This window comes from Pogona vitticeps, chromosome 1 (assembly GCF_051106095.1).
Source record: "Pogona vitticeps strain Pit_001003342236 chromosome 1, PviZW2.1, whole genome shotgun sequence".
NCBI lineage: Eukaryota > Metazoa > Chordata > Lepidosauria > Squamata > Agamidae > Pogona > Pogona vitticeps.
In genome coordinates this window covers 261349989-261372272 of record NC_135783.1, presented here as the reverse complement: position 1 = coordinate 261372272, position 22284 = coordinate 261349989, and the positions used below count along the sequence as shown (strand labels likewise).

Here is a 22284-nt window from a genome sequence, read left to right as displayed (position 1 = left end):
CATGTCTTATTCAAAACTATAGGCAATTACAGCAGCATTTTGTTTTGACTTTGCAACTTTACTGGCTGTGAGAGATAAAGATTTCTGTGACAATGTAACAGTGTTTAAATGTCAAATAAGCTACACCTCTTCCATGACTTAAATATTAGTTTTATTCTCAGGAAGTCACAACAAACAGGAAACGATTTCCTTTACAAAACTGATACATTTAAAACCATAAGAAACCACTCATTTTCAGGTATGTACACTTAGTATTTGTATACTTACTGTTCTTAGTTTTAAACATTGTCTTCTAATGCTATAAGCTGCCTTGGATCCTTTTTAAGGAGAAAGGTGAGGTAAAAATGTTAAATAAATAATACAGGGAGTGCTAACCAAATGAAACTAAGATCATGGCCACTGGTCCCATCACCTCCTGGCAAATAGAAAGGGAAGATATGGAGGCAGTGACAGATTTCACTTTCTTGCGCTCCATAATCACTACAGATGGTGACAGCAGCCACGAAATTAAAAGTCACCTGCTTCTTGAGAGGAAAGCGATGACAAACATAGACACCATCTTAAAAAGCAGAGAATCACCTTGCCGACAAAGGTCCACATAGTCCAAACTATGGTTTTTCCAGTAGAGATGTATGGAAGTGAGAGCTGGACCATAAAGAAAGCAGACCGCTGAAGAATTGATGCCTTTGAATTGTGGTGTTGGAGGAGGCTCTTGAGAGTCCCTTGGACTGCAAGGAGAACAAACCTATCCATTCTGAAGGAAATCAACCCTGAGTGCTCACTGGAAAGACAGATGCTGAAGCTGAGGCTCCAGTACTTCGGCCATCTCATGAGAAGAGAAGCCTCCCTGGAAAAGACCCTGATGTTGGGAAAGTTTGAAGGCAGGAGGAGAAGGGGACAACAGAGGACGAGATGGTTGGATAGTGTCATCGAAGTGACCAACATGAATTTAACCCAACTCCGGGAGGCAGTGGAAGACAGGAGGGCATGGCGTGCTCTGGTCCATGGGGTCATGAAGAGTTGGACACGACTAAACAAAACCAAATGATAACAGAGAAGTTTTGAAACAGCTGTTTTCCCATCTCTGCAGAATTTGTTTTTAGTGAAATGAGCTTCATGAAGTGAAAGAGAATGGATCCAGAGTCCTCTGCGTGGTGTGACTCCTGGATGGGAGATAACCATGATCAAGCAGTTTATGTGGCACAATCATTCAACATGGCTGTTGACAGAGTTACACAGACAATTTGATATCAGCAAGTGGTTTCTCATTCATATTGATGGAGATGCAGCTCTGCATGTGCATGCCTTCGCTGGAGGTGTTCCGTCAACTGAAGTAATGTGGCAGAGGCAGTGCATGGAGGAATTACTTGTGCATGCTTCAGAACCACGCCCACAGTCCGTGTCCAAGGGGCAGGAGTTTTGTGTGTGTGGCTTACATACACAGGGTGCTCTTCCACAGAGGGCTTGACACTTATTTTTCTGAACTACAACTCTGACAGAGTAAATTGAAGGGCACTGTGCTCCCTGAGAACAGCCAAATTATACAGGACAGATTCAATTATGATGTTTAAATATAACTTCCTCGAATTACCTGTTCACAACCAGTTTACCATAAAATCGAAAGGAAAGCCACAAAAAACCACAAATAGCTGCCAGCCGATAAACCACAAATAGCTGCCAGCCGCTGCAGTGATCAAAAGAATTTGGCACTCAGCCGGTGCCTCCATGTATACTGTATTAACTTCCCATCTGAAATAAAGCATTTGTTTTATTAGGGTTATTCAGTTTCAGAGAATGTCTAAGTATAATATGACCTGTCACCCTCTAATGGTACATACTTCCCACAATAGCATCCAAGCTCCTAAATTCCTGTTACACTGTAGCATGGCACTCTGAAATGACCAGACAACAGAGGCCACAAAGTAGCTATGCCAATCATAACGGGCAGAACTGCACATATTGGAACCAGCTTCGTTCACAAGGGCTTCCATTAACTGAGACAGCAGAGCAAGGAGAAAGGGATGAAATTTGCCTTTGACCCCAGACATTGGATAGGAAATTGACAGCTTCAGGCGTACCTCAGAAGCCATGGAAATGCGCAGGCCAGGTTCTCTACGTGACTCGTAATATAATGACAAGCACTGTTCTACTCATTTCATCTGATTTTTAGTCAGGTCAGTAGAAAAACCTGCAGAAAAAATAGGTCTGGAGTGTTGTTGTTTAGAAATGGCCTTCTCAAGGAATTAACTGTAAAAGGGAATGTTAAAGAAAGTTTATAGTTACAATCTGATTACCAGGAAGTAGCTACTTATAGTTGCCTGAAATCTTCTTTCCCCTGAATAATAATGATTTAGGTAATTTTACATCACCATTATAGTTGAATAAGGGATAATTTCAGTCTTTCTGCAGCAAAAATTTATTCACTGTTACACAGATGTGAATTCACCAAATAGCAAAGGAAGAACATGTTGGCTTGTGCTCTGTTGTAAGGACTGAGATAATGGCAAAATGCCCAAGAGTGTGTTTTGTGCCATTCAGAAAGTTTGTCAAACTAAAAAGAAGTTGGTTTTATTTTCAGGAATTAGATACGTAAAGAGTTATTGATGAAAAATTTGCAACCATCAACCAACTATCTTCCCGTGGCACTATAAAACAATAATTACCTCTTTAAAAAAATAATTTTAAAAGGTAAAGGTTCCCCTTGACAATTTGTCCAGTCATGTTGTCCAGAAATGTTGTATTGCACTGATCCAGGACACTTATAGTGAGAATTCAGACACGAAAAAGGCTGCAGGAAAACCAAGATTGTTAGTAACAAATGCTGTCACAAATATTTAAGCTTCAATTGTAGCCAAGTGCTTCATGGGAAAGAAGAAAGGACATGAAGCCAGTCAGAAAGAGGTAGGGAAGCTTCAAAATATGCTGTAGAAATTAGAAGTACTTGTACATTCAGAGAAGCTAATTTCTGAAGTGAACATGTATACCAAAATCTGTGGAAACATGGTCACTTTTCAGAGATAAAACATAATTCCGTCAGCAATATTAAATTTGAACTTTCTTGTCAAACTGAGTTTTAAAAAAACTGTTGCATATATATATGAAAAATAATTCAAAAACACTTCTAATGTTTTCTAATGACTTCTAAGAGCAAATTATGATGCTGCTGGATGATAAAACCATGTCAGATAAGCTCCTAAGACTAGGGTGGAGAAAAGATGAAAGGGGAATGAAGAAGGGTAGCCTAAACTCAGAAGAGTGACTCCCTTATGAAATGGTCCTGAGGGCGAAGCAAACACTCACACTGACTTGTCTGCTGCGTCTCACTTCATTTCACTCATTTTTTTTTCCAACAGACTGAATGTTGCTCTGCTGAGAATATGATGCTAAACCACTTTTCCTGTAGAGTTTTTTAAACAGGGCCTCTGAGAAGGGGTTTGATACAAGCCAATGACTGAAGTAATACCTTTGTCCATCTGAGCATTAAATGGCCCATTGAAATACAGCTTAGCTGGAAGGAATTTTTCAGTAAATGGTGGTTTCTAATTTTTTCTCTCCTTAACTCCTCTCCCAGCTGACCAGACTTTGGATCTGAAACTGCAGTTCAATCACTTTCAGTTGCCTCTCAGGTCAGGCCTTTAGCCAGTGTTAATTAAATATAACCCCCTCAGAATACTAGAGGTTAACTGAGAGCAACAAATTGGTCTTCAATACAGAACCCAGTGCTATTCAAACTGAAGAAATCTTTTAAAGAGGGCTCCTTCAGTTATATTGCCCTTAATGCATTAAACATAGAAGGATCCAGGGTCAGAGTGGGGGAGGAGAAGGAAAACAAAAGGATATTTTGTCTTCTTTTCAAATGAAAATGACAAAAGAATTAAAACACTTTTTTGCATATGATTTGCCTTTTGTCTTTGAGTAATACACATTGTAGAGAAACAGCCTGCGCCAGATAATTTAGTTTCTACAGCAGCACAGTTTCAATTTGGTAAAGTGAAACTATGGGTGGATTGGTGGGAGAATCAATGCACAAATCAAATGCTTTCCTTTCCTAATATTCTTCCCTACAGCTAGTATTTGTATTTTTTTTTATCCTTCTCTGGTGGGCACAAACATTCATATACCTTTATTTTTATGTTGTCAGATTTTGCCATACAAAACTGAAAACTACCTGAGACTGCACTATCTTTCAGCTCCAAAAAATTTCAAATGAAAATAACTGGCTTTTCCTTCTGAATACTTCATATAGCAGTCAGTTAAGAAAAACAATTCAGTAACAAATGGGGATGTCTGGTGAAGGGGAAATCTTTCTTTCTTTCTTTAAGCATCAATATTTGAGGATTAAGAAAAGTTGAAATCTTATATTTTAAATACACAGCAATTAGCCGTGTCTGTACGAACATGACTTTACTGTAAATACTCCACCTTGACTATCCTTTTGTCCCAAGATTGCTTGGAAGAAAGCAACCAAGCGATAATTCAGCGTTATTGCTGCTTCAGTGCCCTAATCGCTTAAAGAGCAGCAAAGGCCCTATGCTCACAGCCACAAGGCTCCTACAGCCTCTTGGCCTAAGGCAGGCTTCACAACCCAGAAGCATCCAGATGTCAAGAGGAATATCCAGGTCCTGATGCAGCACGCCGCGCCATTCCAGTATGGCTGAACAGCTGTTTCAGCTGCTGGCGTTCAACCTGCTGAATACACTGAGACCAAGAGGCAGGCTAGGGAAAAGAAATAGGGTGGAACTGAAATACTGAAATTTTCCCCATTCCATGTGGGTATCAAAAAATGATTATTTACCCACTTTGTTGCATTTGTCCATTATTTTCTTATTGTATTATTTGGCAAAAACAGAAAACAACCTCATTGTGGGCTGTCTAAATAGGAAAAATATTGTCTTGCACAACAGGCAGAATAACCACTTAATAGGCAGAAGCTCCAGCGGTCACCACCACCAGTTTTAATCTAAAGAAAGGCAACTTTTACCATATCTTAGCACTTTGCCTATCTTGCCACACTGTCTTCTCTTGCACTGCGCACATGGGAGGACTGGAAGTGGAGAAACAAAAAACAGGCACAAGATGAAACCATTTGCAAAGCTCCATAAAGAAGGTGCCCTGTAGACAATAGACATTAAAATAAAGAGGAACATGTAAGCTTCTATTATACATTTATGCTATCTTTTCGTTAGGGTGCCTAAGAGCTTTAAAATTGCTACGGACCTTTTCCAACTCTTCAGCCATAAAAGATCAAAGGAAAAGAGAAAGGTTGTTAAGGGCATGAGAAACTAAGAGGATTTAAAATATATTGGGTGAAGAAGTCAACAGTTCCTTTACACCAGTTCAGTCAGTGACCTTAGACAAGCCACCAATTTCCACAAGTTATTTATAAAATGGGCATAGTAATAACCCTATTTATGTGCATTGCAGTGGGGCCGTAATAAGGCCTAATACAGTGCTGTGAAAGTGACAGATGAGAGATGCTACCCCAAATGAGTACAAAGTATTATTATTTGCATTGGTATCACAAATTCAGTTAAAAGTTTGCAATCTTAGGGTTTGCTTAGGGTTCACACAAGCCGTGACATTTTCGCAAAATCTTGAAGGCTAGTATAAGTGCCTGTACGTAACTAAGCACTGCTTAAATTCATTACTTGTAATCTTTGCTTTACTTGCTGTTTTACTTTTGCATTCTCCTCCTCAAGTTGTCTCTCCTCCTTTACCTTGATGGTTCCATTCCTAACTTCACTGGGGAAGGAAAATGTGTTACTTCACTCTAGTAGTTCAGTTTGCTGAGGCCTTAGGCCAGACAATCACCTGGACATTTTTCTTTGTCATTAAAATAGCAGGTCTCCTGACTGTTACCTTGTCTGCTTAAATTTTAGTACTCTTGGCCTCTAGCTCTACTAGAGGCCCAGCCCTCATATTCCACCTGTCTCCCTGCTGCTTGACTACTACTCTAGCCTTAAGCTTGCTCATCTGGCCATCCTGTTGAGGCCCAGATTCAATTATCAAAAGCCCAAATCTCAGGTAACTCCCAACAGTGTCTAGAGGAAATTCTTCAGGGTATAGAATAAAGCAACAATAATGGCCCGTGAACACAAAGCACATATATGTAGCACATGTACAGACAGGAGAAGAAAAATCCTCAGAACTTGGAAACTGACAGCAATCATGTAGATCATAAGAAATTACATGAACTCCAAAATAAATCTTATGGAATGGAAGAAAAATTACTTGGGACAACAATAGAGGAAAGATGCCCTAGAATAGATGAACACACATAATACTTAAAATATTCTGGGTACTTGTTGATACCCATATCTATTAATCACAATATTAATAACTTCGAGACTTGTTAAGGAAAGTGTCTCCATGCTACAGAATGATTTCCTACAGAAATTGGTAAACAAACTACAGAGAATAGCAGTTTGATTGGTAAAGAATTCAGGTCGAGATGGAGGGAGAAATGGGTACACTCAACCAGGCCTGGGGATTCTAGAGGCGCACAGGATGTTCATTTTACTTTTCAGATATCAGCTATGAATTCATTTCCTTGACATGGCTGCTCACCACTAGCAGGATGTGAATACCAAGTGGGGATCAGCTCAGAGCAGGAGTTAGCAGCTGGCTATGGTTCTAAGGCCTGAATACTATGGTACTCTTCTTGATAGCATTTCTAAACTGAATTGCAGTATGAAAATATGATCAAAAATATTTTAGCACATACAGTACATATAAATACACATGGACATCCAAATATAAGAGCATCTCTGTGTGTGCAAGTGTGGAATCACCAACCATAATTCATAACATAGTTTGAAGGAATTGTATTATTTTCCACTAGCAGGATCTAAAGAGGACAGTTAAGGATATTATAAATATTTGTTGGCTCTACTGATCATGAGAAGCTTTATCACTCAGCTGGGACACTTCTGGGGGAAAAAGCCATTCTAGCATCCCATTCAATTAACATATCATTAAAAATAACTTTTCTACCAAGGTTGCTGTGCTATCTGATAAGTAAACATACTTAAAGTTTTGTGTGTGTGTGTGTGTGTGTGTGTGTGTGTGTGTGTGTGCCTGTGTTTTTTTTAAAAAAAAGAAAAAGAAAACAAGTAACATGCAAAGTACTGTTGAAAAAAACAGTGTTAGCAAAGCTGATCATTTAATCAGTTTGCAGCCTCTGGCAGGATGTCCATCATGTGACTGGTCACGAACTGGTTGTGCAATTAATTGTTCAACAGACATCCTACTAGACAGTGCAAACTGACTGACTAATTACCGCTGCATACGGCTCCCCTCCCCAACAGGATGCTGGCCGCAGTTTGGTGCTGCTTCAGAGCTTTCAAATCAGTCCAATTTACATTTAGTAGTCTATTAAAGGGATGGAGGGCAGTCCTCTACATGTCTACTCAGAAGTAAACCCCTTTGAGCTCAGTGGGACTTTTGGTTTGATCAGTGCATAAATAATCGCAGCCGCAGAAGAGTTAAGAGGTTTTCAAAACACTAAAACAGAATCTGAATAAAAATGTGCCTCAGAAATGTATACTCACTATTGACTTTTACTAACTTTCAGATTGGGGAATTTATCAGTGTTGATATTATTTAGTATGCAGCATTTTACATAAAAACGTGTATTGAAGTTTCAATTACAGAACACTTAAATAATTTATATTACCCATTAGATATTGCAGCAATACAAATCCCATCAGCCCTGGCATGCATATATAATAGCAAAGGATCATGGGAGATGCAGTTCAAAAATATTTGGAGGGCTACATTTATCATCCCTAGCTTATACCAGGCAGCTTATGAAGGTAGCTTTTACATACCTTTTATCTGTCCATTGAGCTACCTTGTTTCCCATCATCCTTTCAAACATCCATAACAGCCTATACCTTGTGAACCAATCTACACAAAGTTCTTTTAAAGTACCATTCAGTTGTTCAGTTGTGTGTACATATAACAGTACTTGAGCATACCTATTAAACACTAATTATTGAAGAAAATTTAAAACAGGAATCAGCACTAACTAAATATCAGTAATCTAGCATACAAATCTTAAGTGAAAGAAAGTTGTTTTATCATATTAGAAGGGTCAATAAACCAGGCACAAATATTTTTTCCCTTCACATACACTGTGAGCATTAGTGAGAATATCTCACAAGTACCAGACCAGTGCCCAAAATATGCGGTTCCTAGTAAGGTCAACCTCTCTGAAATCTTAGATAAATCATTGGGGCAAAGATAGGAAGAATTTTTTTGTTTTGAATACAACTCTCAGAATATCGTAGTTAGCATGACTAACTGCTTAACAATTGTATCTACCCCTTCCTAAGTCAATCATCATTGTACCTCTTAGGTTTCATTGAAAGATTTCTAGCAAACCTAAATCCAGTGTTATCATTCTCACATTATCTGCATATCATAGGCATGCAACAAAAGTGACTGTCACATTTTTATGGAACTTCCTCCCTTTAGTTGTTTATCAGTTTTGGAGCTTACTCACAGAATTACTATTGGACATTTCCTTGTCTTGCCCTTTCTTTCCTTTCCTTTTTTTCCCTTTTTACTTTCAGTATGATTCCCATGCACCCTCTTGAGCTTTGTTTTCTATACCAAATATTAACCCATCAGAAATTTGCAGATTTTGGTTTTGATTTTGCATGTGTGTATTTAGGATGCATACGACTGGCTATATTTGTAAATTTCGACTTTGATGATTAGCGCTTGAATCAAAAGGGCATTGAGGGCCTTTAGAACAGGCGTTTTGAAGAGCCACTCTCCCAAACAACCCCTTCTCCACGTGTTCAAAATAAGCCCCAAGGTAGAGAGAAAAGCATTGGATCTGAAAAATATGTGGAGGGGGCATATATTTAGATAAATGGAAGTGCTGAAAGGATAACTGCCAAAATTACTGTCAAAACTGAAAACTGTGGAGCGCTGGATTCAAACCAAACACACATTAATGTATTTGGAGTTAGCTAAATTCTTTGCCCAAGAACAGACAAAACAATGTTAGTCTTCTGTTCAGGAAAAGACGGTATCGAACATTTCTATGTCATTTCTTAGACACATTTTTTTAATGATTTTTTTAAAAAAAACCAAATTCAAAGGGTACAAAGCAGTGGGATGAGGGAATGTTTATACCTAACAGGAAGGATCAAGGAACAGACCTGGCCCCTGCCTGTGTTTCTCCCTCCCAATGGTAATTTATTCCTATTACTAAATATTTTAGTATATAATGATTTTCTCTTGCTTTTTAATGCTAGGATATTTTTGGAGTTAGGGCTAAATATTATTAATTTTCTCTCCTAATAAAACATTTTGGAGAGAAAAAGGACATCTCAAATGGCATTCCTATGTTATAGAAATCTACCTCAGATGCTAATCAGTTAGGTGCACAGTTTCTATTAATATTGGAACAAAGATGGCCCGATTCAAGGTTCTCACCAGCACCCAGCATATTTATTGATGTATCCTATAATGGTATCTGACGTCAGGTTTTCCAGGCTTGAACAAGAGGTTTGAACCTCACAACCTGAGGCTAGGATTTAGCCCAGTAAATTACCAAAGTATACTTGGCAGGTGCTGCAACATCAGCTCTGTGACTTCAAAGGAGTATAAATATAATACAAATATCTCTTTTTTTTACTGATGAACCCAAAAGTACCTTTTGCCAGCTTTACTTCCTGTTTCAGCTCAATCTCAAATCCAAATTGTCTCTAACTATGCACCTTAATGCCACACCTCCACCAGCTGGTCAGGGACTGAGGATCAGAGGACTGGATTTGGAAACAGCTACTCATAACCCAGATGACAGCTTCTTGATTTCCATTTGAGCAACTGCTTTTAATCAGAAGCGTGGAAAAGCTGAGTTACTTTCCAAACAACACAGTGTTTCCTACAGAAAGGTAGCATGTGTTCAGTCTCTACCTGTTCCTACAAGCCCAATGGCCTAGCCAATTCGAAGCACTAGGCAATAGTGACTGAAAGCACTGAATGATAAGAAATATAATAGGCCAGTATGGGTGAACTTGAACACATCTCGGACTGGGGGGGGGGGAAGAACCAACAGACTTGAGCTTCTCCTGCCATAAAAAGGTGTTTTTCATATAAAATACTGTCTGTTGAAACAAACTGTCGTTATTTATTTTATTTAACAATAAGCCAACTAACCAATTCATCAAGTTGTTATCTCTTTTTTTTCAATCTCTGGTCATTTTAGAGCTTCTAGATAGCTCAGTGGTTTATGAATCTGGCTGAGAAGGCAGAGGCTGGGAGTATAATTCCCCACTATACCTCCATGACGCAGGGTGGACTTGATGATCCATAGGGTTCCTTCCAGCTGTGCAGTTCCAAGATGATGATGATGATGATGATGATGATGATGATGATGATGAGGATTATTATTATTATTATTATTATTATTATTATTATTATTATTATTATTATTATTATTATTATTATTATTATTATTATTATTATTATTATTATTATTATTATTATTATTATTATTAGATGTTTTTCTAAATAAAGCAACAAAATGATAAGTCCATTTCAATGAAAAGTGGAACTCAAGTCATTCTCTGCACTGTGCAGGAATATGAGAGGGAGTCTCCCAGTCTAAGACTTGATCCAGACTCATTCTAGCATGTGTATTTGTTGTCATATCTTCTGGAATTACAGCAACCTGCATATTATGCCTTAAAGCTTTGGATGGGAGGAACATTGAGTATGAATGTCAATCACAGAAACAGCCAATGATTTCCTCTCTACCTCAGATTCCTTTTCCTAACTTTTTTTAAACTTCAGTCAGGGTTCTGTGTCATTTAGAGACTGTCAATGTTAATATTCTGTCTGAATTAAGTCTGTTTGCAATGGAGTCAGCAGTTAAAAGTCTGAGTGAAATGTTTATGTAACCAGTCAGTTAGTCAAAATACTGAGGTTAACCAGTTAGGATCTCATACTACATATGTTTTGTTTGTTATTTTGATATGAAGATATTGTGAGTAAAAGAGAAACCTTTTTTCTCAACACCAAAGTTGCTATGGGATAGTATAATTGAGGAAAACTTGTAATTATAATAATCTGCTCTGTAGGACCCTATCTGGATTTTTCTCTGCTGCATAGTTAGAGGCTTTAAGCCAACAGTTTCCACACTCTGTCTTTTTCTACACTGGGCAGGTATGAGGAGAAAGGAAAGGGAACCACCACCACCACCCCAGTCCAAGACATGACACAGACTCATTTCAGTGTGTGCATTTATTGTCATATCATTGATCAATACGAAGGGCAAACCAGCTTCATGTCATTCTCTCTTGCTCAGTCTCCCTCTTTGCCAACACAGTTGCCCTCCACCTTGCTTCTTCTGGCCATCTCGTTCTTGTCAGGTGAGTGTGGGTAAGGCAGGAGCTCTGCATATAGAGCTGCCTGAGAAGCCTTTGTGGTCAGTATATGATCCTTAAGGTCCTTTCCCCACCTCTTATGCTACAGGAGGCTAAAGCCAGTGGTCTGGAGTATAAGTTAGTTATACCTCATTCCCATTGAAATTAACATCACAGAGTTATTCTTTAATAAGCAGACCACTTCCTCTGGACTGAGGTCAAGGAATCAGAAAAGTGTTATTACCCAATAAATGTTTTAACTTGTTGTGGAGGCCAAGTGGACGAGAGTGTGTCGTCTCCTCCAATCAACAAGGTTGTGATGGGCAAGGAAAGGGAGAAGGATATGTTGAAGCTGCAGGATGGCGAAGAAAGGGTCAAAATAGAGGTCTGTCTTACAGAAGAAGGAAAGGGAAAGGAGGAGGAGCAAGTAATCGACGTGTGGGAAGAGGATATAAAATAAAAGTAGGGACAGGCGCGTGGGATTTTTGGATAATGACCAGTAAGAAGGACAGAGAAGAGAAGAAACATGATCATGTAAGCGAACTGCTAAAAGACTTTCCTAATCTGAAAGTGGAAGGTTTGTTGCCAGATCCAATACTCGAGAGAGAGGGGTTGACCATAAAGGAAACTTCAGAACGGACTGTGGTGGTGCACCCAGATCCCACCTACAACAAGCCACCTCCGGAGGGGAATTGGGCTCGCCACCCATGTTGTGGCACCATATGCGCGGTGAGGAGCACCCCATTAAGGAAGCCTACAGACAAGGAATGCTTTGGTCCGGCACCCCAGTATTAAGAAAGGACGTTGGACACAGCAATGTTATGCAATTTGGAAGACAGTTGAATGATTGGGATCAGTTTTATCGCACTGAAGTTGTTATTGATAATCCTCTGTTAAGTACAGTGGTGCCTCGCTTAACGATGTTAATTGGTTCAAAAAAATTCATCGCTAAGTGAAAACATTGCTAAGCGAAACGCGGTTTCCCATTGAAATGCATCGAAAACCAGATAATCCGTTCCAATAGGAACTAATTGCCGTCCTTAAGCGAAAATCGCCATAGGAAACATCGCTAAGCGAAAAGCGGTTCCCCAATTGAAATGCATTGAAACCTATTCAATGCATCTAAATGGGGGGGGGAATTCAACAACAAATTAAAAAAGAGTCAGAACAAAGTCAAATTTGGTTAACAAAGGGTTTATTAAGGCACTTTATGATTTCAAACATTTTAAACAGTAAACTTTAACTTTATAAATAACAGAAAAACATTTAGAAAACAGCAAACATGAGGCTGTTTAAACCATCGTTAAGCAAAACAGGGGACCCAAAAATGTAATCGTTATGCGAAGCATGGTCCCAACATCGCTAAGTGAAAATCGCCCATAGGGACCATCGTTAAACGAAGTGCAAAAATGCTCTGAAAAAGTCATCACTAAGCGAATTCATTGTAAACGAAGCACTCGTTAAGCGAGGTACCACTGTATAAATAAAGCTGTTAATGTTTTGAATGAATCGTCTCTTTCAGTTTCCACACCACTTTCGGGACTGCCTAAGTCTTCACAAGAACCTCTTGACACTTGCGTTTCAAGTTTGTGGATCTGTTGAAGTGCATTGTCTCTTATAACAGTAACCTTGGGGAAAAAAATCGATGCTTCTGATAAGCAGAAACATTTAGCTTTTTAAAAAAGAGGGCGAAGCAACGAAAAACTACAAGAAAAATAAGCTCACCTAGAGCTTGGTAGTCTTTTGAGCGCTAGCTAGAATGATTCTATGAGGCTAATGAAGACAGAAACCCTGCCTGTAACAATATTACGTTTATTTTCTCTAGTGATTCGAAGAAGTGAGCAATCTGTCACTAATACACTGAATGAAATTACTTGTCTTGTTGGAATTCCTGCTGACAGTCAGTCAGTCACTGCGCTGACCTGAACATCTACCTGCTGACAAACAAATTGCAGTGTCAAACTTTGAAAAGGTAACTACTCAGTTTTAATTTTGATTGGTCTTATGGGAATCTCTTATGCATTCTTCCTCTCTTTTTTTCCCCCACACTCCCTTTCTTTGGACCCTCTCTCAAAAATCCTTATTCTTTGCTAAGCTGCAAATAAAAATAAAGAAAACCCTTGGTTAGCGGGCGGGGGGAGGCAGAATTATTATTGCCAGCTGCATCAGAGAAATGTTATGTCAGATAAAACTGTTAAAGTGTGTCTAAGCAACATTAAGAGTGGCAGGCCCGCCAGTGACTGACTGGGTGAGTGAACACATTACCCAGACAACATTGTAGGAATTAATTTTCTTCAATAAAGTGATTTTTAAGGCTCATATATTTCACAATCTAAACATATGTCACCGTTTCATAAACAAAATAAATGGATTAAAATAATACATTACCAATATGCTGACACATGGAGATATTTTAATTAAGAATACTTAAGCTGTGTGATATTTAACTGCTATATTTGCTGAGGAGGAACATGCATCACTTCATGGGGCGAGAAACAGGTAAAACACTTTACACAATGTGTGACTGAAGAAGGACCACATTGCTCTCTCTCTAAGATATCCTTATCACACCCATCCCACCCAATAAAAATTGCTTTAAGCTTGACAGCAATATACATGGAATGTTTTAAGCAAAACCAGTCCACTAAACCAACTTATTCAAGGTGGGAGGGGGGGTTGAAGAGTAAGTCACCCTACACTCTTCCTTGGGAATAATACTTCTTCATAAAAGCCTGCATTTAACATCTTAGCTATTTAAAGGCCATATTTACATGACTGTCACATTACAACAGCCTCTTTCCTGCACATTCTTCTCGACTTACTTTAAGGGCCCGCACGAAAATAGCTGAGGAAAGCAAATGTCAACCCTGTCCTGAAATTTATATGTGTGAGAGAATTAGAATAAGTAGAAATGTAATATATTGTTTACTGTACTGAGTGCCCTCTGTTCTCTAAAGGTCAAAAGCGTTGTAACCTTAGAGTTACAGTTTCTGATTGTTCCCAGGGTTAAATACATTATCAAAATTAATGGTTCAAACCCCTCAACCTTCAGATATATGAGTATTTGTGGCTCCATCTGCCAAACTGTTCAGCTAAAAATAGCATTCTTTGGCCTTCATTCTGTTAATATTGCACCCCTGAGGCAGGCTCTGCAATGCTTCAGCAGTACTTTGGATCTGCACCCAGTGGTACAACAAAAGGTTGTTACTTTGGGTACAATTAAGGAAATGGGGGGGAGCTGGAGTGGAGGGAAGAGCAAATGACTAAAGAAGCATACTGTACAGTTCTGTTGTTGTTTAATTTAGTAGATGATAAAAACTTCAATCTTCCAGCACGCAGCTGCAACCATGGCTAAGACTTGCCAAGGCTCATTAATGTTCTACGCGATAAACTTTGAAGGACAAATTACATAAGAAGCATCAGGGAAAAGGTAAGAGCCATAGGTTTGCTTGCTTGCTTGCTCACGTTCTCTGTCTTTCGCCTGCACACCCACAAACACACACACCTCACTAAAAGCTCACTTTGTTTAGGAATAACTCCAGCTGACATAATTGCAATGCATTATCACCATCAACAGCTGTTGATAGAGCGCTGCCATTTCTTTCTTTACAAACCATCCACTGTTGTTGTTTTTAACATCTGGAATGTTACTTGTTTTGCTTTAGGGGATGGAAGGAGAAATGACTAAAAGGCCTCACAGAAGACGCAACATAGCTAGGCCTTCTGGGACAAATGTTTGTCTACCAAGCTACTGTGAGATTTTTTTTTTCAGTAATAAGAGTTGTTACAAGCCCTCTGAAAGATTGGGAACTGGTCCCTGGAGGGTTATGCTCTAGCTCTAGCTCTATCCGGAAGAAGACTGACATAAATTCCACGTAACCATTGTAAAACTGAGGATTTAAAAAATACCACTGTTGAAAAACAAAAGAGAGAGAATAACGGTAGTGGAAGGCAGTCACAGGCAGGAGTAGAGGACAAGGAACACTGGAAGATGGTACAACCATCTCATTAAAGACTATTAGTATGTGTTAATGAGAGTTTTTCCTCTTATCTCTAACATATCAAATTTCATGTGTGTTGTGTATGTGAGGGAAGGGAGAAGCTGCTTAGTGAATGCACTACCATCTGAGAATTTCTGCATATCAGAAAAAGATGACTGGATTGGAAGCACCCTATAGTTACTTGCAAGCCATAATTTTGTCACATCCCATATTTTATACAAATAATCACAGTTAAAATTCTGTGTACGTTTGTCAACAGTTGCTGGAGATGTATAATGGAAGGAATCAGCAGTGGCTCAGGAATACTGTCAAAGGCTTTTTTCAAGAGCCAATATTTTGCCACTTCAAAAGACTCAGACGTTGAAGAATACATAAAGACTTCACAAGTTTTGTTCACTATGCGGCCCACCAAAACATGGTCTAAATAATAGCTTTCTGCACTATTCAATGGGGCATAAGCCTCTCCTTTTCAGCCAGCAGCAGATCTTCACAAATATAAAGAGGAACGAGAGGTTACCTACCTGTAACCATGGTTCTTCTAGTGGTCCTCTGTGAATCCACACAAGTGGGTTGTTCTGCGCCTGTGCAGGATGTCTCGGAAGTTTCTAGAGCTTAAAGACATGTGATTAGTAGAACGTTCCCCCGCGGAGTGCATGGTCCACCCTCCAAAAGTCCCTTCAGTTCCTGTAAGAGTCCACTGCTGTCAAAGGCTTATATAAAAGACAATGTGACAGAGGGGAGGGTGGGTGGGATGTATGGATTCACAGAGGACCACTAGAAGAACCATGGTTACAGGCTGGTAACTTCTCTGTCTTCTCCATAGCCTCTGTGAATGCACACAAATGGGTGACTGACAAGCTCACTTACTGGATGGTGGGACGTCACGGCAGAAAAGATGTCAAGACTGCTCTGCCAAAAGCAGCACCATTCTTCACACGGACATCCAGATGGTAGTGCCTCACAAAAGTTGATGGATTAGACCATGTAGCTACACGGCAGATGTGAGGAAGCTCTATTCCACGGTGGAAGGCAGTAGAGGTTGACAGCGCTCTGGTAGAATGAGCTCTTAAATATTCAGGAGGCGTCTTGCCTGTGAGCTCATAGGCCAATCAAATAGCTTGAACAATCCAGTGAGAGATAGTTTGACGTAAAGTTGGGGCACCCTTATGAGGACCATGAAAACATAAGAAGAGCCTTGGAGACTTTCTGAATTATTTAGTTCTATTGATGTAGAAGGCCAAAGAGCATCTTACATCAAGCATGTGGAGCATGTGCTCGAGAGGTGTAGAAGGAGATGGAAATAAAGTTGGTAGACTCAATGGTTGATTGAGATGAAAATCAGAGATAATTTTAGGTTAAAATAATACATCAAAATAGAGAGTAACCTTATCTGGATGAAACTGAAGGAAAGGTGGGTCTGATCTGAGGGCTGCAAGTTTGCTGGCACGTTTAGCAGATGTTATTGCTACAAGGAACAATGTTTTTAAAGAAAGTAATTTGAAAGTAGTGGTAGCCATTGGTTCGAAAGGCAGTCGGGTAAGTATGTTAAGGACAAATTGCAAAGACCATTGAGGAAGAGGATATTGATGTGGGGGACAGATATTGAGGAGTCCCTTGAGAAATTTCTTCAGCATTGGGTGAGAGAAAAGCCTAGCTGAGTCAGACTGAGAAGGTTGATGAGCTATAATTGCAGAAATTTACACCTTGAGGTAGAATGAGAGAGACTAAGATGAAAGAGATGGAGGATAAAGGTAAGTAAAGTTTTCAGCAAAACTGGAGTTGTGGGTAAGTTCTGAGAATGACCAAAGGAGGGGAATGATTTCCATTTGTTTTGGTATAACCTCTGGGTCAATGGCTTTCGAGATTGAACCAGGGGCATCCCTAGATGACTCCTCGAGGATGGGTAATGAGATCTATTTGAGTCCACTATTTGAGGTGGATCTATTTGAGTTGATTTTGTAGGCTTCTTAGTTTTCTTAGGTTTAATTTTATCTTTCTTTCTCTTAGATGAGTCATCGGGAGGGGTTGGAGCTTTCGACATGGAGGTCAAGCTTGACTTCAAAGCAGACTTTTGTCAGAGTTGTCGGGCTCAATATCGGACGAGAAGTTTCTCAATGTTGTGGATGTGGAATTGGAGACGTTGCCAGATCCATGGAGGTCAGATTAATAGACCTTTCCCAAAAGTAGGAGTGAAGCCTTTGTAGCCATAGTTTTAAAGCGGGCTTAGTAAGCTTTTTGCACTTGAGGCAGGAGTGTGTTTGGTGTTGTTCTCCTAAGCAGAAAAGGCAACGGTTGTGACTGTCGGTAAGCGGGATCTTATTCATGCAAAGTATGTACCGCTTGAAGGGCCCTAGGGGACCATAAAAGGTAGGGGGAAAGGGAAGGGAAAGGTGGTGGTGGGGGAGAGAAAACATTGGGAAGAAGAGAAAATGAATGGAGTAGATAAAAGAAAAAAGAGAAGCGGATAACTTACAGGGGAACGTTCAATAAAAGAGATGATAGAAAATAGGGAATAGATAATTGAAAATAGCCAAATTGGTTTAAGGGATTGATCTCAGTAATCTCTCTAATGTTCTGAAAGAATTCCAACCGAAGCGGTGACAAAAAGGAACTGAGAGGACTTTTGGAGGGTGGAATGTCCTACTAATCACATGTCTTTACGCTCTAGAAACTTTTGAGATGTCCTGCGCATGTACAGAACAACCCATTTGTGTGCATTCACCGAGGACATGAAGAAGAAGAAATAATCTCTAAATTACCCAGGATGTGGTCTCACTAATAAAACAAGTCAGCAAATGGGCCAGGGATCTCACTGGCAGTCTCATCTACCTGTTTTGTAGGAACGTAAAATGCCCAATTATGATCCAGAAATGGGGTGGGGAAATGAGGAAACAGTTCCTTTCGTTCCAAGACAAAAGAAGACTATTAGGGAGAAATGCAGGCATTTTTACTGAAGCTTGCTTTGGTTCTTTCAAGACATTAATAGGGATACTATTTGATATATAAAACCATTAATACCTTATTTTCAAAATAAAGGTCAGGATCCTATACGTTTTTGTGTAAGGGTTGCTTAGCATGCTGTATGTCACTGCAGCTAATTGGCTAGGTGGCAGGGCCTGCATCAGTCATCTGCCTGCTCACATGTCCAACTGCACAACTGTGATATGTCTCAGCATGTCTTCAATTAGCCACAATCAGCTGCAGCAAGTAAATACAAACTTTACATGAACGCCAACAGAATTCTGGCTAATAATTACAAACGCAATGGGAACTGTAAGAAATCTTAGTATAATCTCTTTTTTACCAGCAACGAAGATGGAACCAGAACCAGTATTTCAATAAAAATCATGATTATCTGAACCTATGTAACAAGACTTTCCAAGTCCCATCAGTGGCATCTCCTCAGTGTTCTGTTTCCAGGGGCTTCGAGGACAATCTACCCAACGAAGAGAAGATTCCTCCTCCATGCAGGTGAGCTGTGCAATCGCCACTAGTAGAGGATATGGTCTATCAAATGTGGAGCATAACATAGGGTCAAGAGTTTAGCTCCATACATCTTTTATGCTCATGCAAACAGCCATGGGACAAAAATCACCTTTAGTAGAATTACTTAGATTTCCTATCAGAGTTTTCCAGTTCCTCAGAACTCAAAGGACTTAGATTATCTAATCAAACAGAAAGGCCCTGATAGTAGTCACTAAATGGAGGAGACAAGCAATAACTGCCAGGTAAAGGAGCACTAAAAACCAGCCTCCTTGTGGACTGCACTGAATTCTACACATATTCTAGCCCATCAGGATCAACATGACACTTCTCTAATAGTACTTTGGGGCCCAGCCTTTGACTATCTATCATCCATCTCTTGAAAGTCCACACAGCCAGAAATAAAACCAGTACCCCAAAGGACACAACCTAGCACTCTGTCAATGTATTTCTGTCCAGCTGTTTGTAAGACCCATCTAAGACCACTAAAGCCTTCCTTGCCTTGAGGGGATGCCTTTTCCACTGTAGACTTTTTTGTTTGAAACACCTGGCATGATGAGGGGTGAGAAAGCAGAAGAGGGAAAAGTGCTTATTTTACTATGTAACACCATAGCCCGATCCCTAAAACAGACAAGTGGATAGTCAGTGTGATTTGTTGTATCCTCACTTTCAACTGAAGGAGGTGGGTTGTTATGGAAGAATCCATGCATACGTTTAGCCTTCTCCTGCAATCCAAAACAGATTGGCATAGAGATAAATGGGCCTTCAGTTCACCTATTTTAGTTCTTATTTGTATTACATTTATGGCCAAGAAGGGAAAGGGGCCTTAAACTCTGAGCACTACAGTTAAAGTATTCACTACAAAGTATCCTGTTGAGTTGGCCACCATTGGCACAACCCCATGTGGCACAACCTGAAGAACAACTACCTAATCAGAAACCTACCAAACTGTGCAAACTGACTGATTCATTGTGATATAAAAGCTAATGTTCAAATAAGTCTATTTATCTCCTGAATACTTCAACACTTTTTGCCGCTGCTGACCTAACACTATACTATATGCTACTGCTCTTCTGGGTTGCAAACAGTTACAAGATGTATTAGCCACCTCATTTAAATGACCAAGAAGTAAATCTCTAGTGTGATTACTAAACACACCCCCTTTATAAGCTTTTGACTGCTACTTCATTATTTGACACTATTGTGCCTTGTCTTGGGGAATATTAAAAAGCTATATAATAAATTGGAGTGTAAATCATTTTCACACAACATTTAGTTCCCCCTATGACAAAAATAAATAAATGACCTAGCAAGGGACCAGACTCAGGCTCCTGATGGCTGCTGGCATCCAACCAACTTAACGCATGGAAAGACTGAGATTCCATAAATACAGAAGCTGCAAGTGTACCGTTTATGAAACACTCATTACCAAGTCCAAAAGAAAGGATGAAATAGTACTTTTATTCAGATATCCACTACGAGCAAGAAAAAAGCTAAACAGGACCCACTTGGAGGAAACGTTAATACAAATACAATGTTCTTGACAGGTCTTTCAGTAAATAGCGATGTGTTTCCCCTGTCCTCTCTGCACACAAATCCACATACATGTGTACGCACACGCACACACACAGCATGATCCAGCCCAAATCAAGCACTTTTGACGCTCCCCTTCTATTTTAATAGCAAGAAGCCAAGCACATGCTTAACTCTTCCAATGAAATCAATAAGAGTCGGAGTGCTCAATAAAGGCTGGATTGTGCTCAAAATTATTAACTTAAACTGATATCAAATACAGAATTGGCTGCATTTCCCAGCATCAAGGCTGACAGCATGCTGTTCTGTTTTGCAGCACGGCTAGAATGTAAGGTGTTAATCCTTTTGGGGCCGTGCTTAAAAAATTACTTAACATTCAAGTCGTTACTTAGCATACAGCTGGTTAGCAGTTTTCCACTAAAGCATTGGCTTCGAGCCCACAAATTTTTGTTCTGGCACCTACCTGGAGCTGTAAAGGGCTGAGTCCAGAAGCAGCAGCAGCTGCTGCCATTGTTGACGGAATGAACTGCACAGGATAGTTATCACCTGTCAAGGAGAACAATGCATGCAGGTTTAGACAATGAGCAGAGAATAGCAGCAGACAAGTACGAACAGGGCCCGAGCTCCACCACACTGCTCTAAGCCTAAACATCTGCAAAAACAACAAGGGATCGCTGGGCACAGACTTGCAACTCTTTCTTGGAACTTCTGCTTAGCAGATAGCTATTAGGCAAACTGGCAAAACATAAATTGCAACGCTTGGACCCAATCATCTTCCCTCTCGTTACAGATCATACAACATGGCAACCTTCAAAAAACAACTGCACATTCAGAAATATTTCAGGTGACATGTGACATGAAGCAGGGTCCAAAAAACCCCAGTATTATCAGGTGTTTAGTATATATTACACTTGGAAGTTCTTCTGGAAGCACTGTTTAGGGCCAACACGAGGTGAGTCAACATAAGTTAGCCAGGTTGAATAGCGTGCTTCTGAATTATTTTAATGGAAGTGAACTCTTAAATACAGACAACTTATCAAGCAAATCTTCTGAATTCAACCATCCCAGAAATTCCTACCTTACCCTCAGCTCTGATCACAAGGATGCTTGGATTGGGGTAGCAATTTCATTTTGATATCAAATCAGAAAGAAAGCAGGATCCTTTTGACCCTCTCCCTGAGAAACAAGGGGTCAAACTACCAAGCGGAGCACATCACTGAAGGAGAGAATTTGTTAAGCACCTAATGCATCTGATTGTCACAGCAGGAGCTGTCCCCATGTCTTGCTGTTTGGAAATTAATTTTCTTCCCTATCTAGATGTAAAAAACTGCTTCCTTTGCAAGTCGGAATTCACACAGACAAAGGTCTTCCGGAATCATGTTTCTGGGATACTAAGGTAATTCCACCTTCGATGACATGCCATTGATAACGTACAGTTTGGCAGAAGGACAAGACACAAGCTCTTTTCTAAGGATGCATCAACATTGACAAATACTGTGGGAAATGATCCAGAATTGGAACAGTCTGATTTACTTTATTTTCTGTTGACTACCAGATTTAGTCAATGCACATCAATCCCGAATTTTTGTTACCCTGATCTGTATTTTTCCCCTCTCCTGCTGGGGCTACAACTTTTTAGGAACTGAATGCATTTACATCAGTTCAAATAGCATCCTATGTAAAGGGGTTGCAGTTGTTCTATTCGAAGCCAGTTACAGCGGCAGTGAGAGAGGCAGGGCAGCAGGGAAACTGGCTGCCTTTTGAATCCTCCTCTCCCCACACCTGGTGCTTGGGTCCGCTAACTTCCTTCCCTTCCCTTCCCTTCCCTTCCCTTCCCTTCCCTTCCCTTCCCTTCCCTTCCCTTCCCTTCCCTTCCCTTCCCT

General features: G+C 39.9%; 1 protein-coding gene across 22 annotated transcripts in view; it reads right to left on the bottom strand.

Annotated features, from left to right (window-relative positions):
- Positions 1–22284, bottom strand: part of SOX6 (SRY-box transcription factor 6) — a 561796-nt gene that overhangs the window by 90759 nt on the left and 448753 nt on the right. For all 22 annotated transcript variants that reach the window (XM_072985711.2, XM_078383897.1, XM_078383892.1 and 19 more), the window contains one exon: positions 20865–20947. In XM_072985711.2, the coding sequence (XP_072841812.1) occupies positions 20865–20947 (83 nt within the window). The remainder of the gene's footprint in view (positions 1–20864; positions 20948–22284) is intronic.